Genomic DNA, 19,056 nt, shown 5'->3' with positions numbered 1-19,056 from the left:
GGCATCTGTAAACACTTTAGTTATGCTGCTGTCTTAGTTTATTAGAATTTAGGCCATTGGGCACTTAGAACAAGACAGTACAGTAAGACCAAGGATCAGATACATTGTAGTTTTATTTATTCTAATTTATTCATAAGGTTTGTGGATGCATATTTTCTGACTAACGCTGTAGCTCTGGAAATAGCAGATACCATTTCAACATCTGCATGAAAGCAATATTCTTGGCTTCAGGTCCTGTCTATGCAATATTTTCTCCTCCTCCTCATTCCTCTCCCCCTCTTCCTCCTGTCCATAAATCCCACTACGTTTCAGCACTGATGGTGTTTCCTAGTTGGGTAATGAAATGGCATAAGAAAACAACCAAGCTCAAAGAGCCCCAGCAAACCTCCATTACAATCAGTAACTCTGAGACAAACATAGCTCAAAAATACCTTTATTAGAATAGCACCTGGCACATCTGTGGAATCCCGAATCTGAAAGTTTTCGGACTTTCCACAATTCCCAAACTGTAATCGATCCTCCCTTGGCCATCATCACATCGCCCAATCACGATCCATCCAAAAGTAAGATCCTTTTTTCATCCTGCACCATACCCAATGACCTTGAACTAACAACAGAATTTTATTTTGTCTACTTAGAGCTACTCAATTGAATCCACCCCCCTCCCACTTGTGGCCACATGGAACATGGCTTCCAAAACTGACACCAAGGACCCAATAGTCATTGTCGTCGTCCTCCTCCTCCTCCCCCCTCCTCCTCCTGTCCACAAATCCCACTACATTTCAGTATTGATGGTGTTTCGTAGTTGGATAATGAAATATCGCAAGAAAAGAACCAAGTTGAAAGAGCACCAACAATGACCCCATAGTTTTCTCCTCCCCCTCCTCCTCCTCCCTCCCTCCTTCCTTCCTTCCTTCCTTCCTTCCTCCCTCCCTCCTTCCCTGTTAGATAAAGAAATGCATGTTTCACCATTAAGTTTTTAATTTTTAAAAAATGGCTATGGTAATAAAGGTCAGCGGGGGAAAATCATGTCCTTTTTGCTAACATATCTTTATTTTGGTCAAGGGAGACATTGGACCAATTGGACCTCCTGGCCCAAAAGGAGAACCAGTAAGAACATTTATGAGACTCTAAATATTCTTTTTTCTATCCCTATGTAATCATGTACTTGTGAGAAAACTCAAGCAGATTAAACAAAAAACAGAATAGGTCCTGGTGGACTAACTTAAATCAAATTCTAAATCCATATATTGGAGACCCCAGTTGAATATTTTAAAATAATTAACTATGGAGGGGGTCTGTAGTGGTCTCATGAACACTGCCTACAGTAACATCCCTGACCTTCTCATCACAGAAAAAGCAGATGGTAGAAACTTCCTCTTCAGGTATTAGTCATAGTCATCTAAATATAGTTACAAATTCTATCTAGATCTGGGATTTCCAACTTTGGCAACTTCAGGATTTGTGGACTTCAGCTCCCAGAATTCCCCAGCCAGCCATTCTGAGAGTTGAAGTCCACAGATCTTAAAGTTGTTAAGGTTGGACACCCCTGTTTAGATTCTTTGCCTAGCCATATGGAGAAATCTTGATTGGAAGACACATAAGACAGTGTGTTCATCTGCTTGTATTTTCCCTGATTCAACATCTCCACGACAGCCAAAGTTTTGTTATGAATTATTTCTGAAGGGATAGCTTTTTTTAAAAAAAATGGAAGCAGAGATAATATCGACTTTCACAAAATTAGAGAGGTTGTCTTTAAATCCACCTCCTTTCTTGCAGGAGAAATTCTAATTAGAATTTTTCAGATCTCATTTATCAAGACATTTACTTAAAGTTTTACAACCCTTCATAACATAATTTACCTCAGCTCTCTTTTAAAAATCACTTGTTATAATTGTGAAATATCAAATAGTGTTCTGATCCTGCCCAGTTTCAAGGCAATTAAATGGCTGGGCTTTAAGGTATTAAGTTCTAGACCACGCTGTCAATTTGGTTGTTATCCAATTGTATCAAACTATCCCTTTCATCTACAATTAGCTATATTAGCTAGGGATTATGGAAGGTGAAGTCCACCAGTTTGATGGAGTTTCTTTTTGATTCTAGTTAAAGTCATAATAGTAGAGACCTTTCCTTGAACTCTTGGTTAGAATCTTCCATACAATCTGATTCAACCTTGATACTAGAAAATGCAATGATTTATTAATTGAATGTGTTCAATTGTGCTATTCCATAGCTTGATAAAGCTGTTACCATTGAGCATTATTTCTGACCTTGCATATCTCCATTGCATCTGCTGATCCTGGTTTTATTAATTTCTCTTTTCAGGGTGGGGAAACATTTGGACGAACAGAAAAAGGACAAAAGGTATCATTAAAACATAAGATGAAAGGACATCTTGAGCATATGGTCTCGTTTGTGTTAATTCAAATTCAAAATCCCGATTAGCACCTTCAAAACTCCACATGGCATGAGGCCAGATATTATTAGCGGACCACCACTCCCATAGGATATCTGCCAACCCCACCAAAACAGTTTCTAGGTCCCATCTAATAAATGATGTCAACGGATAGGATCTAGGGTGTAGACTTTTTCAGTAGTGGTACCTGCCCTATAGAATAGCATTCACCAGATCTGCAGAAGGCCCTTGCTCTCTTGGCACTTGGAATTTCCTTTAAGACTTCACTGTTCCCCCAGACATTCCCCCCTCTGTCTCTCTCTCCATCCATCCATCCATCTATCTATTCTCACTTTTCTGACAGTGAGAGCAATCAACCCATGGAACGAAGGTTACCTTCAGAAGTTGAGGAAGTGTCATCACTGGAAGCTTTCAAGAAGAATGTGGACTGCCATCTGTCAAAAATGGTGTAGGATCTCCTGCTTGGGCAATGTTCTGGCCTAGGCTTCCCCAAAAAGCACCAAGCAGACTCTTTGTCCCAGCAAAACCCCTTTTATTAAATGAAGGTGAATTTATTGCATTCACATTCAGCCAAAGGCCTGGCCAACAGTCTTTCAAGGGTCTAATTAGGAGCACAGACCTTATCTAGCCTGCAGAGCTGCCAAGTAAATATTTTCAAACACAGTGCTGACAAGGAAGGGCTTGGCACAGAATTTCTGAGATGCACGGACAGATCTTCACACTGCGGCAATGAACGGGTTGTTTCCTGCAAAAGCCCTCTCTCCCTTTGCTCCTCTTTTAATCCCTATGGGAGGTGCCATTCATCATCCACCTGTGGCCTTACTCCCATGCCGACCCTTAGCTTATAATTGTTCTTTTCTTCTGGCAGCTCTGCGCATGCACAGGCTGGGAACCGACTCCAGCTGCTCCTCCGCCTCAATGCTGTCCAACTCTGAAGACAGCTGATGACTACCAGACAGCTTTGGCCACCTCTCTGCCTCTGATGCAGAGCCCTTGTCTGAGCCTTCCTCAGCCTCCAAGACAGGCCCGTGTTCCTCCTCCCTCATTATCCTGCTCTGCTGCCAGCTCTGCTAGCTGCCAGCGGGCCACAACAGGCGGGGGTTGGACTAGAGGACCTGCAAGGTCCCTTCCAACTCGTCTATTACGTTAATCTGTTATTCTTCTATCCATCTACTTGTCCATTCATGGATTAAAATCTGCAAGATGTAGAGTGCAACATCACAGTCCAAGTCCTACCTCGTTTGTATGTGTGTGAGAGACATATATAGGTTAAAAAAAAAAGGGGAATGGGGCTTGGATATGATGTTTCATGTAATGTCTTGAAAGTCACATCCTCTCCCTTTCCTGTCAGGATATCTGTCTGTCTCTTTGTCTGTCAGGTCAGGAGTAAAAAACTGTGCCTGAAGTCCTCATGGCCTAGTTGTCTCCTAAATTCAGCACCATTCCCACAGATGCAGCTCTGATTCCGATTTCTTCTTTTGCTCCCTATTTCTCTAAGAAAGCAAAGAACTTGTTTGTACTATTGCTGCATTCTCCCCTACCCCCTTTATTTCATCTTGCATTTTGACTCAACGGAGCGACAGGCAGAAAACTTCATCCTATGCTACTTCATACTGTCAAAAAAGGTCTGTCTTTAAAAGACCTCAGAATGTCAGCTCGCTTGTCCCTTCATGACCAGATAAGAAAACTACGATTTTTTTTGTGTGTGTGTTTTGTTTTGTTTTTTTCTTTTCCCCCTTTGGAACAAAGCAATTACAGGGTTTCTGTTTTATTCGTGGACCCAAAATCCTGAGCATATAATTGTTTTGAGATCCCGTAATTGCCTGTCTCAGCAGCTGATCTGTCAGCCACCACAGGAATTTCAGAGACAGCAGATGGGCTTACAAGTTTATTTGGTTTTTCTTGGCTTTAGGGAGGCCTGCAATATTTTATTCTGATTTTTCATCCTTCCCAAGGAGAGCAAATGGCCTTTTGTGGCAATGCACTGACATCTGCTGGTTGCTTTGATATGGTGGGAAATTTTCCCTGCAAGGAAACATTTGCACAAAAATCGTCATACAAATCTTGAGAAATTTGCCTTGTTAGCAAACCCTGTGATTAAGTTCCTTTTCAAAAATATCAACAGAATTCCTTGTGGATTTTAGTGCTTGTATTCTTTTTGCCTGTTTTAGGAGAATGCTATATTTTATTGCAAATATTTTCCATTTTGCTCTTTTAGGGTGAAAAGGGACCCCAAGGTTTACCTGGTTTAATGGGTGAGAGAGGAGAAAAGGTAAAAGCAAATAAATATTTTTCGGGGCATAAAAATGAATACCGATAGTGATTATAACAGCTGACATTTTATATGGCCTTTTTTGAATTCAGTCAAATGCTACCAAGTCGAACATCAAGAATAATAGAAAAATCAGTAGAAATGGAAAACAGAACTCATAATCTTGGTGGTTAACTGCTTGAATCATAATATGTTCAATAAATTTTCAGATCTGGATAAGCAATAGCACTTAGACTTATATGCCACTTTGTGCTTTATAGCACTCTCTAGCAGTTTACAAAGTCAGCATATTGCCTCCAATTTGGATGGGGAATATGCTATATATTTGGATATTCTAAAACTTAACTATAAAATTTTACATTTCCTGCATCATTAATTTCTCAGATCTGATTTAATATTTGTTGATTGAAACATTTTGGTACAATGTAGCTTGAAAAGAAAAAAGAGAAAAAGGAAAAGTTATATTAAGTGCTATGGAACCAGATCTAAAAAAAAACCCTACTGCTTGAGAGCTAAAATATTTCTTGGCTGTTATCATTACAGAACAGAGATTTTTACTGGGCTTTTAAGCATCTCAGGGACAGAAATTATAATCTAATTGTCTTTTTAATATTTTATTTCTCTTAGCCAGGGGAAGTGTGGAGAAAGGAAAAAAAGAACAAGATTGAACAAATTACGATGGCATTTTTTAAGGGTACTTAGACATGAGCAATCGTTTATCTTGACCTGCTTATGGTTTAGATAAGAGGAAAGTGATTTCTACCAGTTGATAAATTGTCATAAACATCAGCTCTCTTGCATTTGCTGAACCTAGAAATCCTTCAAGCACTGTTCTCACAGAATCCCTTTAGTAAGTTTTATTTAGAAAAAAGGGAAGGGATTATAGGAATTCTGGCAAGTGAACTGTTTCCAATCTACAACTGATATGTGCCAAAGAGCATTTAGTAGAAGAGAATATTTGAGCTCAGGGTTCAACTTTACAGTCCTTGCTGTTCCCTGAGCTTGGTGGTTTGCAGATGTTTGAACATAATCAGTATGAGGTTTAATGCCACACACACACACACACACACACACACACACACACACGTGTGTGGTTGTGTGTGTGTGTGTGTGTGTGTGTGTAGAAAAGAGAAGGAAGAAGGAAACTACATCACATGATATGTCAGTGTTTTCATATATCAGGGGCTGCCAGAAAAAAAGAGGGCGGTGAACCTATTTTCCAAAGTAATAGAAAGCAAGGCAAGGAATGGAAACTAATCAAGGAGAGAACCAACCTAGAACTGAGGAGAAATTTTCTGGCAGTGAGAACAATAAACCAATGGGAAAAAGCTTGCTTCAGAAGTTGTGAGTGCTTCATCACTGGAGGTTTCTAAGAAGAGACTAAATAGCCACTTGTCTGAAATGGTATATAGAATCTTCTGCTTGAGCAGCAGAGGTGGTATTCAGCAGGTTCTGACCAGTTCTGGAGAACCGGTAGTGGAAATTTTGAGTAGTTCGGAGAACCGGCAAATACCTCCTCTGACTGGAGATTTTACAGTATCCTTCCCCTGCCACGCCCACCAAGCCACGCCTAAAGAACAGGTAGTAAAAAAAAAATTGAACCCCACCACTGCCTAAAAGACTTCCAAGGTCTCTTCTAACTCTATTATTCTATTACCAGAACTGGCAGGGCAAGCTACCTAGTTGAGTAATGAAATGTCTGCAAGCAAACAACCAAGTTCAGGGAGCATGAAGAATTTCAAAATACATTTAGGTGGATTTTGTCCTCATTTTTTTTTAAAAAAAGAAACTGTAGGCCCGTGTATTAGTAGATCTCTTCATTAAAGAAAGAAATTGCAAATGGTTATTTATAAACTAGTCCCTGAACCCTTTTGAGTTTGGAAATTAACATTACGGTACATTGCTCCAACAGCATTTACCAAATAATTAATTCACTGCTTAATTCCTGTAATTTGGAACTAATGATATACCATCTTTGAGATCACAAATTAATGTGGCTAGATTTGTTTTTCTTATTATTCAGATTCTCCGGCTTTTTAGCCAATGCTATTTTTAGATATCATCATGATTCCCCATTAACTTTGCTGTCATAATCTATATTATTTTAGGGTTCCATTGGTGCAGCTGGCATCCCAGGGAGAGATGGAGTCAAAGGAGAAGCGGTAAGTTTTTTTTTCTCCTCTCTTTTTAATCCTCTTTCCCTTGCAGCGTAAAACCAGGTGTTTGGATCAATCTTCATTGATTAATGAAGAAGATTAATATTGCGTTGGCTCCAAATGTAAGAAAACAAATAAAAATCAGGTTATTAACCTCAACAATCCTATCTTTGGGCCAAGGGAGCAAACAGACTTCTTATAGATTATCTGTTCTGTGAAGCTCTGAGGAGGATTTCAATTGTCATCCATTAAAATGCTGTGTGTAACTAGAGATTTCACAGGAGCAGTGGAGCAAAACAGTTGAACAAAACACAGCTATTTATTTCTCTGCAAACAAAAGTTTGCCAGCTGAAATTTGATGGGTGGAAACACAGGGATCTGAAAATAATAATTATCCACTTCTGGGTCTACAAGTATGCAAGCAGTCTTCTTCAACAACAGTACATTTTTTTAAAGGTAAATGTTCCCCCTGTCCAGTAGGGCCCAATTCTAAGACACTATCTCTGTTTCTTAGCCAAGGGAGCCAGCTTTGCCTGAAGATGTTTCCATGGTCAGCATGTCTATACACCAAGGGGCATGGAACATCTTCCTACCAAAGTGGTGTTCATTTATCTATTCACATTTGCATGCTTTAGAACTGCTGGGTTGGCAGCAGCTGTGGCAAGTAATGGGAGCCCACACCATTGCATGATGCTAGGGTCTCAAATTGCCAACCTTCCAGTTGACAAGCACAGCATCTTAGCAATATCAATAGCATTTAGACTTATATACAGCTTCACAGTGTTTTACAGCCCTCTCTAGGTGGTTTAAAGAGTCAACATCTTGCCCCCAACAATCTGGGTCCTATTTTTACTGAACTCGGAAGGATGGAAGGTTGAGTCAACCTTGAGCCAGAATCAAACTGCTGGCAGTCAGCAGAATTAGCCTGCAATACTGCATTCTAATCACTGTGCAACCATGGCTCTTAGCCAGTAAAGTATCAAAAAGCTTTGGAGTAATGAAGTCAGTGAATCCTCTTTCCCTGGGATGTAGACTTCCATATTCCAAGATGTGGCCTGATGTAATGGTATGTGAGAACAACCTTGGGAGGCAGGATGAAGACCGACAAATTTATAATAACAAAATATTAAGAAGGGTTGATTTTTAAAGTGCACACCTTGAAATCATATTTTACCATTGATTAAGCCATACCTTTCAAGTTTGCATAACAGTACTGTGCAACCAGAAGATCTTTTAAAAAATGTTAGTACTTGTTTGATGCGAAGAGATCTTTTTTTCCTAGACACAACTAAATGGAAGGGTGAGAGAAAACATTTTTGAAGACATCTTCTTCAAACGTCTTTCTTTGAAGATGTTTCGTTTCTCAGAAATGAAGAAGGATGAGAAGCAAAACGTTTTCAAAGAAAAAAAAAAAAAACCAAGGAAGTCCAGTTGCCTTTTGAAAAAGCACCTTTGAGACAACCACACCTGGATGACTGAGAATCTCCACAAACAAAAGTGGTGAAGTTCTCTCTTCCAGAAATTTTGGAGTAATTGTGTGAAAACTTTGCATTTCTCTCACCACAGAGAAATGCATTTCTCTCACTTTTGGTTTCATAGATCAACCAGTTTATGAGTTTTCAGTATGCTCTGATTCCTAAGGTGTCCACAGCAAGTCTCTGCAATGAATATTATTTTGCCTTCTCTTTTAGGGAGAACCTGGTCTTCCTGGAGTAACTGGTCTTCCTGGACCATCTGGCCCAAAGGTATATGAATATATTTAAACAATGTCAAGAATAAGATTCACAGGACCTTCAAGAAAAGTTTAGCTGTTTGGGATTTAATACTGAAGGTGGTTTCCAGTTTAAATATGTCAGAGGTCTCAGATATACTCAGGTCCTGGTCAAGAGAGACTCCTAATTCCTTACATAACAGTTTGTCAAAAATCTGATTCCCTGGGAAATTTAGTATCTTTGATCATATATTGAATGTAAAGAGCATGTATTGAGGCAGGGGTGGGCTTCTGGGGGCTCGCAGAGGCTCAATAACCTCAGAAAAACAAGCAGCAAGGGAAAGCTCTTAATAGGCTTAATTGAACTTCTGGGCATTCAGCCAAGAGCATTTCACACCTCATAAAAGTGTTGCAAGCTAGATAAACAATCCTCTTGTGGTGGAGAGTCATTGAGAAAATCAGATAACATAGCCACTGGCCTCCAAAGGGATTAATTCCCAAATAATAAGAATCATGTAACTCACCAGAAACTCCACTAAGACTCCAAAAATCCCCCCCACAGTCACTGCTATTAAGCCTGGTTTCACCCAGTCTTTTATTTAAGTATTAAATGCATGAAATAATAAACAACTTTTTGGTATATATCTTTTTTTAGGTAATTAGGGCAAAGAAGTGGTGTCAAATTGTCCACACCCACCCAGTCACATGACCACCCAGCTGCACCCACCCAGCCAGTCATTAGGGCAGAGAGCCCCTTGCTAAAAAATTTGAAGCCCACCCCTTTTGATAGTCCCTTTTTCCCATTAACTACTATTATTTTTCCAAATAGCTTCAAAGTAACATTTACTTATTTCCACTCTAATAAAGTAGTACTACGGCAATACAAAGTTGTCAGCATATTTTCCCTTATTCCCTTACTTTCTTAGTCAGCTTTTATACTAATATGATGGCTCATTTATTAAGCCAATACTTGACTCTACTGAGAATTTTGTGTTTGATTTTTAAAAATACAAGTAATAGCTTGTCTGGCTAAAAATGTATTTGAGTCATAGAAGATTAATAGCGATACTAATTTTGATTTGTAATCTCCTTTGTATTTAAGTTTCTGGAGTATTTGTTTTTACAGTTTCAGCAACGTATCTGCCAGAGTTAGTATTAATGTTTTTGCAATCTAAATAAGTCGATACAAGCTTTATCCTGTGTTTCTTATCAAGTTTTGATTCAGGGAGTTATAGGCCACTTATCATGATCTCCAGACCAAACCACACTTTCACCTTGTTTTCTAGGATGGAAAATGCAAGACATGGAAATTTATTTACCTTAAAGGGCAACTAATTTGGAAATTCTTAAAAAAATATAACACAAATGGGCAATAGATCAATTTGGGAATCAGATATGTAAGCAATTTTCCACAACACTTTTTCTATCTTTCTTATCTTAACTTCTTTGGATTCACTAAATTTATATCTTCCACATTCTTTCCTTCCATATAAATGGCCACACAGAAACCATCGTTCCTGGCCAATATGTATATGGTTGGAACCCTAGTGATCTTATGGATATATCATGTTGTAGATGTTGTTATTGTCAAACATTAGTATTGCTTTCTTCCAGGATATCTTTCTGAAGCATCCCTCTGGATGTATCTCTAGATTTGGGCAGCTGATAAGTTTGAATGAATGAGTGAATGGATGGATGGATGGATGAATGAATATGTACATACAGTACATACATATATAAATGCATACTTTTTATGACCCACTCTTAGGCCTTAGTTCTTAGATTATCTGAAGCTTCTGACTTCAGAGAAGATCAGTTAAGTGTTTTCTTTTAGTTAAACCAAACACATTCCACCCCTCCTAAATTTGTTGTCGGCTTAATCCAGTTAATCTATAAGCACATTGTGTGACATGCTTATGATGGGAAATGATGGCTTCATCCAGTGATGGAATAAGTAGCTGATCATCATCAGGTGCAACATATGGACAATACCATGATTTTTCATCTTTTTATCAATTTACCCAGAACCGCTTCATCACAAGCATAAAAATAACCACCTGGTTTTAACACTCAAGTAATTTGCTTTTCAGAAAAGCTAACAAGATGTTTACAATACTGTAGAATTACCTGTTAAAGAGGATTTACATTTGTTCATGTAAATAATCTACCATAAATTTTGATTATCTTCTCAGGCGTCATTTTCCTTTCATTTTTGCTCAGGGAGAAGAAGGACGTTCAGGTCCCCCAGGACGTCAAGGTTATGTTGGAGCACCTGTAAGTTAGGATTTGTTGTCATCATTAATTTAATATTCTAAATGAATGCAGTATAATTGTTAAAATTCAGTTGTCTGGCAACAAGATTGTTAGAGTTTGCAGCAATCCAACCAGCATACAAGTAAATAATTCAGCAGGATTAATTTGTAGAAGAAACTTCTTTATATACAATAATATACAGTATGATGCATGTATACAATACCCATGCAGCAGAAGTCAAAACCAAAACTCAGAATCCAACAGTCATAATCACAGAAGCTATATATTCACAGAAGCACATCAACTCTTATATACGTATATAGAGCTAAGCCATACCCAGGCTCCGAGGCATCTGGCATGGCTCACAACAGATGCTGTTTCTTAGTCACCAACAATTTCCATTGGCTGACTTGTTGTTATGGCTATTTCAGCTCATAATTTCTTATACACTGACAAAGATACTTGATTCTCAAACCAGAACCAGAGCATTCCATATACACAGATATTTGGTTAGGTTATCAAGTTAAGGAAGGTAGAACAATTTCACTCAATAAGGTCAAAGGTAGAGCTATGCAGCCCTTCTGATTCAATTCCCATGATATGTTTTCTGATAATCCAATCCCAGAGAAGATGAAGAAGCTCCTTTAATATCCCATGAAGTTTGGAATCAAACAAAGGCAGAACAGATTTACTCAGAAGTCCATTTAATTTCACAATACGAGTCATGCTTCTGAGAAGGTCAACTATGGACATAATAGTTCCTTAGGAATTTGTGTTTGAGCCAACTAATTTTGCAATCTGCAGGAAACATATTGATAAACCTGTAGAATGAATTTGTATAGGCTGATCAATATGTACAGTAGACACATGAATTTGTCTACTACTGTGATGACCGAGGGCATGGCACAAAAGCAACACAGTCGAATAAGCAATAAGAATCCCTTTATTATCTCCAACTTTGCCCCCAATGTCCAGGTTACCTTCAGCTGGAGAAAAACTCTCCCAGGAACAGTCTTTAACTGTAGAAAATTCAGTCCAAAACAAGGTACATACAAACTGTAACTAAAAATCCAAACAAACCAAGCTGAAGTAATTAACTTGACAGGGCAGGAGGAGGAATTTCAGACTTGAAAGCACGACAAAACTCACACAGTTGGGAAGATGCCAGGAACATAGATAAGCCATGATGATACCAGATAAATTCATGTTTGCTCCCAACAACTTGCTGTGCGCAGCTTCCTCTTTTATACACTGTGTTCCCAGCTGCAGCTAAAGAAGGGAATCAGGGCCCTTTCCTCCCTCATAAGCCATGCAACTCACATTGCTCCCTTCTCTGTTCCTCCCTGCATTCCCTATGATGAAGAGGGGCTGGGCCTGGGTCTTCCTCTGAATTCCCTCTCCCTTGCTCTACCTCTCCCCTGCTCTGCCCAGTTGGACTGGGCCCTTCCCCAGTTTCTTCCACAGCCAATGGAGCCACACTCCCACTCCCTGTCAGCTGTTCAGCTTCCCCCTCCGAGTCAGATTCTGATAGGGGCATGACAACTGCAGCTTCTTTTACTGTCTTTAGAACTTTTAAGTCTGCATTAAATTTTCAGATGTCTGAGCCAGTTTGAGTATTTGCATAACCCAAATGAGCAAAATAGAAAAGGATAAGTAATTACATATGCCAGATGTAAATATTCCTTGTAGACATACCCTTTCTTCCCCATTCGTTCATCATATTCTAGACACATTGTGTAACAGTATTTTTTGCTTAATGAGAAATAAATGTGCTTTTTTAGTCTTTAATTTGCTATAACTTAATTGTTCAGATCCCCAATGAAGCAAAGTTTGTTCAGGAATAAAATAACTTCATAATAATTAGCCTTTTTTGGTCTCAGCTTGTCTTTTGTAGGCTATAACTACATATATCCCATTTACCTGATATTATTTTTTACAAAATATCGAGGAATAATTTAGACTGGTTTTTTTGCAGTAACTTGGACTCTGAGGAAATTGTGCACATAGATTTATCCACCTGGTGAGCTGCTGTGTACAATTAAGTTCACAGAGTTGGTTCATTTTGCAAGTGTACATATATTGACCTCAACAAAGCTCATATAGGTCAATAATATCATTCTAATTCCATGGGTTCTCATCACATGGATTATACATCTTTTTTTCCTTTATAATGTCAGCTTCTACTTGTGGAATAATGTCACTGTTCATCAGATGAGATCATGTCTTTTGTTGGAGAAGGTCAATTAGTTTTCATTAGCTTCCTTTATCTGGTTGCAAAACAGTTTACTGTTTATTTTTTTTAATATAGCTTAAAGTCAAAATATTGAGTTTGTTGATCAATGCTCCAAGACCAATTAGCATAGACATTTTAAAAATTGTTGTATAGTTTTATTCTATTTTATTTTTATCCTTGCTACTCTCTGAGCTTTTTGCACTGATGATACCTAGCTTGGTTTTTGAAACATCTGCAAGAAGACAACTCAAGTGCATTTCAACAATAATAGAGTCTAATATATCTTCTTTCTTCAACAGTACTCAACATTTATTACGCCACTCTGTCAACATTCCTAGCCCGCCAATAGCTCATCTGGTTATCCTCAGAGGTATTGGTATCAATATGATTCTTGTGATTTCCTACTTTCTTTCTTTTTCTTTCTTTTTTTAGGGTTTGCAAGGGGAAAGAGGAGAAAAAGGACCCCGTGGAGACAAGGTACAAATAATTGGTCAAATAATAAGACATGAATATGAGTACAAGTTTGGAACAGACTTGGCTCTTGATAAATATTCCATGTTAAATATGCTATACTTAGGACAATACATTTCCCTGGAAGTATTCTGACCCAAACCCTTTTCCAATAACATAAACATGAATCAAAGGGAACAGAAACCTTTTAATGATTCTTACGAATCCCCGGTTAAAAGGCTGCTGCAAACTAATTAACTTTGATAAGCACAAACCTCACCAAAACTGTGCGAGGCTGCCAAGAATAACAGATAAGGTTACCTAGAGATATTTTACAACACAAGAGTCTTCAAATACCAACTTAAAATGCTGCAGTGTCCATGAGGTTCGACTTTCAAAACATCTTTGTTTCCTACAAAGAACGTCCGATTCACAGCTGGCTTTTATCTTCTTGAAGGAGGGGCCATTACCTTGCAGCCTTACTCCCGAGTCGCCCATGCTGCTGCAGCTGCTCTTTCCTGTGAGCAGCCCTGCGTGCATGCACACTTGGCACAGGCTCCTCAGGAACCTCCTCATCGCTGCTGCCAGCCCCCACAATCTCTGAAGGCAGCAGTCCACTCCCTAATGGTCCTGGCCCCTCATCTGAGTCCTCGTTCTCCTCAGCCATCCACACCTGTTGCCGACTAACCACAACAGGAAGTCCACTTGAGTTAGATCATTTTAGATATAATATAATATATTCTATGCAGGCTGCATACATGTAATTCACCCTTGTCATTGACCAAACATGGTCTGCATAAAGATATGAATTCATTATTTGAATGTATCAAATTTATTGAAGAATTAATCCACTGCCTTTTAGATGTTCTCAATCTTAGCACTGAAGCAAACATCATCTTCATTTAATGACCCCATAATCCCTTGCGGGGTGGAGTCTGGGCAACTGAATGGAGCTAGCAGAGTGTTTTAATGGCCAGATGCCCTTCCTGTCACCAATGAGGAGTTTTGTTCAGCAGATATTTTCTCATTGTGCCCAGAGAGAGAAATATCTGCCTCTGCCTAGGATCAAACTCACAGTCTCCTGATTGTGAGGCGAGAGCTCCACCTCTGGGCCACCACACCACTCGTCAGCAATGAAGCAAACAAGCTTAGGAAATTCTGGGTTTAATTTTAGAAACACTATATAGGGAATAGACTGGAGATATAAAATATTGTCCAAAGGTAGGCTGGTAATTGGGTGTCCTGCTGGCCAAAAGAGAAGAAAACAGTCAAAACCAGGAACGCAATTCAGTGCAGGTTGGAGTTCAGAATAAATGCTGGAAATCAAACAATAAATGCTTTTTTTAAAAAAAGCTAAGACAGGGGTTAGCAACCTTTGGCTCTGGAGCCGCATGTGGCTCTTTCATCCCTCTGCTGCAGCTTCCTGTCGCTGGTTGGCTCCACAATTGATAGGGCTTTTGGTTAGGACAGGGAGAGGAAAAAGGACGCCGTGCTAGGAGGAGACTCTATGGTGGGGGAACCGGACTTCCGATCCGGCTCCAGAATTGAACAGGGGGCTTCCAGTGTGACTCTTTGAAATGCTTAAGGTTACTGACACAGCTAGGAGTTCAGATCAGTCTACTTCCATTTCTAATCCCAGGGAAATGTGTTCATGATAAATGCAACTTTTCCAAGACTACTTCATGGAATGAGATCTCCAACAGAGCTTTTATGTTTGTTTGCTCAGGGAGAACGTGGCCTTGACGGTTTTCCTGGGAAGTCTGGCTTGGATGGAAAACAGGTATGTGGTTAATTTTTAAGTTTTTTTAAAAAATAGAATCCTTTTTAGAACAAATTGTGCATATGAAATACAAAGACCTGGTAATCAGCTTTTGCAATGCTTTGCATAAACCTAACAGCAAATTCTACCGCACATCCTTTACATTTAAAATGATCAATCCTCCAGTGGCGTTGATGGGGCAACGGTGGCATTATGGACTATACAAAATGGTTCACATGAACAACCTGATTCATTTCAGGTCCTCCATCTCACAGTTCAAAAGAACACATCTGTTTATTTTAGTTAATGGGCTCTGCTGACTGGAGAAATGGTTTTCTCTCTTTTTATCATACCTCATGCTTTCCAATGAGATTCAGAAAACATTTTTAGACTATTCTACATGAGACTATCCTGCAGAACAAGCATGTTGGCTATGTCCTCTATGGAGACAAATAAATCATTTGGATCCAAGGTCCAATAATCAAAACAGGCCAGATAAGCTTGTGCTTTTTTCTACAGAGATAAGGAGTAGGGTGATATCAAAGCAGTCTTCCAATATTTGAAGGCCTGTCACAGAGAAGAGGAGGTTAACTATTATCCAAAGCACCTGAGGGCAAAAGCAATTGAGGATAAATTTCCTGTTAGTGAAAACAATTAATCAGTGGAACAGCTTGCCTTTAGAAGTTCTGGATGCTCCATCACTGGAGGTTTTCAAGAAGAGACTAGATAGCCATTTGTCTGGAATGATCTAGAATCTCCTACTTGAGCTCCAGGGTCCCTTCCAACTCTGTTATTCTATAATCTGTATCCAGAACAAAACAGAAGTATACATATTTCTGACTCTTTGTGATCTCATGGAAATCGTTTTACCAGGATGATTTATCCATAACTATTCCTTTGTATTATTATAGCTTTTATGTTTCTAGCATTAATGTTTCATGCTTGGGAGTTAACTGAAAGAACCAGTTGGTCACTAAGGAATACAGAATGATTGATTAGTTGGATCAACACAGTTCTTATATTGTTAATTGGGTGGAAAGTCAGGTATGTTTACCAGTCTAAGCTTGATGAATTAGTAGTCTCAGTACAATAGAGTTTCAAAGGTGAGCTGTGTAGTTTTGATTTATTTGCCTGTATGTTCCAAAAGCAAATCAAAAGAACAAAAATCTCCCATCAAAAAACTGCTGTTAAGACAAACTTGTTCCACCAAAACCTTCGCCCACATATTATTACTCACCTTTAAAGCAGGCAAGTTCTTTTTTTCATAGGAAATAACAATCTTTTTTTTTTTAATGTTAGAGGTAATTTTACAGTACAACACAACTTTGATTTGAAATTGGGATATTGAGGGAGTGTCAAAATTGAAATGCTTCATAGTGAATACTATGACTCTTCAATTTGCCAAAGAACAAGGGAAAGGGGGAATGATGTGGAATGCAGAAGTTCCAGACTTCAACCGCGAGAACAAAGTAACCATCAAAGACACTTATTTATTTATTTATTGAATTGATATTGCCGCCTATTTGCCCATGGAGACTTGAGGGGACTTACAGAATGTAAAACCATATTTAAAATAAAATAAAATAAAATTTAAAAAACAATAAAAAACTAACAAAAAGAATCAAATAAATTAATAAAGTACAATAGAACAAATCTGGAAAAACAAATACATAAAAAATCACCCCCCAAATCCACTCCCTGCCCCAATGACAGCACCTCACATGAGCCATTTAATGGGCCCCATCCCTCTCTGGGTTCTCCAGGTCTGCTGGCAGAACCAAGTCTTCAGTGCCTTCTGGAAGAGTATTGGACAGGGGGCCATTCTAATTTCTGGGGGAATGATGTTCCAGAGAGGGAGCCACCACAGAAAAGGCCCTTCTTCAGGTGTCAGCCAAGGTATGGACTGTTCTCAAAACAAAAGAATGATTCGCAATTGGTTAATGCAGGGGTGTTAAACTCATGGCATCACATTGTCATCACATGACGTATTGTGACTTTTTTCCCCTTCACTAAACTGAGGGTGGGCGTGGCCAACTCATGATGCATCTACCTTGCAGGCCACGAGTTTGACACTCCTGGGTTGATGTGACCCATTCCATGGAGAACAGGAGAGACATCTATTTTTTTAACTATGTGGGATTGTGCAGGAAAAGTTAGAGATAGTTTTGCATTCATCGGTGCCGAAATGATGTACTCAATAAAGTTTGTTTTTAGGGTTTTAAGGTTCCTAAAATTGTCTACTTTTGTTGGATCCATCAGTTGGACCGTTGACCCTGAGGATATTACATGAAGTTCTACTATAAATTCACTTTTCTGGACCTCTTAAGAAGACCCAATGTTTCTCTCTTCAGATTCTTGTCTTTATTTTAAAACTCATTACTATTTTGAACACCTTTTTGACATCTGGTTATTTTTATTTCAGGGTGCCAAAGGAAGTCCAGGTCAACCTGGACCCACAGGACTACAAGGAGCGAAGGTAAAATGAGGATTATATAAAGGATTGGTGTGTGTGTATTCATGTTTTTAAGATTATTTTTAAAGTAATTGGAATGTAGGAGATAGTAAGCTTAAAAGCAGATGCATCTCTTTTTAAAAAATGCATTAAAGATACAGCTAGTTTAAGTAGATGACCTCTTAAAACAGTTGCATCTTTTTCAGTCTAATGCCTGAAAATTTTCTGTTTTCAGGCTTGAAAATATTGTAGATGTTTCTGCTTTAAACAAGTCCTATGCTTGCAGTCCCTCCAAACCTCTTCTACATCATTTTTGTAATCTGTATACAAATACTGCATGTATCTGTCTATAGGCATTTATAACATGCATATATTCATTTATTTGTTCAATCAGTTGATTCATTCATTTTCATTTATCATCAAGAACAAAATCTACTTAGTAAGAGTTTCTTACTCTTCCATATTATTTAAATCATTTTCATTATTATGCTGCCAATAAAGTAATCACATTTTAGTGGCCAGATCATAGTGACTGAAATTTGAAGGGATTAAGTAACTGTTGTAGGATTTTCCTCTTTTTTGCACATTTTTTGTTTATTCCCCACTGAAATTAGCAGGGGTTCTCCAATCTTGTAGTGGGATAAATCTGTGGAATGTTGTTGTTGTTAGTTGCGAAGTCATGTCCCCATAGACAACATTTCTCCAGGCCTTCCTGTCCTCTACCATCTTCTGGAGTCCATTTAAGCTCACACCGACCGCTTCAGTGACTCCATCCAGCCACCTTATTCTCTGCCGTCCCCTTCTTCTTCTTTAGCCCTCAATCGTTCCCAGCATTGGGCTCTTCTCCAGGGAGCCCTTCCTTCTCATCAGGTGACCAAAGTCTTTGAGTTTCATCTTCAGGATCTAGCCTTCTAAAGAGCAGTCAGAGTTGATCTCCTCTAGGACTGATCGGTTGGATCGCCTTGCAGTCCCAGGGACTCGCAGGAGTCTTCTCCAGCACCATAGTCTGAAGGCCTCAATTCTTTGACGCTCAGCCTTCCTTTTGGTCCAACTTTCACAGCCATACATTGCAACTGGGAAAACTATAGCCATGTCTATATGCACTTTTGTTGGCAGGTTGATGTCTCTGCTTTTTAGTATGCTGTCTAGATTTGCCATAGCTTTCCTCCCCAGGAGCAAGTGTCTTTTAATTTCTTGGCTGTAGTCCCCATCTGGAGGTGGATGTAGACACAAATCACTGTTTGTGTGTGTGTGTGGGGGGGGGTCTAGGAAAGTCTAGGAAGACTGAGGGTTGCTCACCTCTTTTTCAGTTTTTCCCAGCCAATTTTTATGTAAAGGAGTGTTTCTCAACATT

General features: G+C 39.0%; 1 protein-coding gene across 1 annotated transcript in view; it reads left to right on the top strand.

The window, feature by feature from the left end:
- Positions 1–19,056, top strand: part of COL22A1 (collagen type XXII alpha 1 chain) — a 231,925-nt gene that overhangs the window by 103,613 nt on the left and 109,256 nt on the right. Inside the window, exons 12-20 of the mRNA XM_087962222.1 lie at positions 1,066–1,110; positions 2,326–2,364; positions 4,635–4,688; positions 6,797–6,850; positions 8,536–8,589; positions 10,776–10,829; positions 13,474–13,518; positions 15,218–15,271; positions 17,673–17,726. Coding sequence (XP_087818348.1) covers positions 1,066–1,110; positions 2,326–2,364; positions 4,635–4,688; positions 6,797–6,850; positions 8,536–8,589; positions 10,776–10,829; positions 13,474–13,518; positions 15,218–15,271; positions 17,673–17,726 — 453 coding nt within the window. The remainder of the gene's footprint in view (positions 1–1,065; positions 1,111–2,325; positions 2,365–4,634; positions 4,689–6,796; positions 6,851–8,535; positions 8,590–10,775; positions 10,830–13,473; positions 13,519–15,217; positions 15,272–17,672; positions 17,727–19,056) is intronic.

The sequence above is a fragment of the Notechis scutatus genome, chromosome 3, assembly GCF_049901735.1.
Source record: "Notechis scutatus isolate UNSWTSFEM ecotype Mainland chromosome 3, rNotScu1.2, whole genome shotgun sequence".
Classification (NCBI taxonomy): domain Eukaryota; kingdom Metazoa; phylum Chordata; class Lepidosauria; order Squamata; family Elapidae; genus Notechis; species Notechis scutatus.
This window is presented reverse-complemented; position numbering and strand designations above follow the sequence as displayed.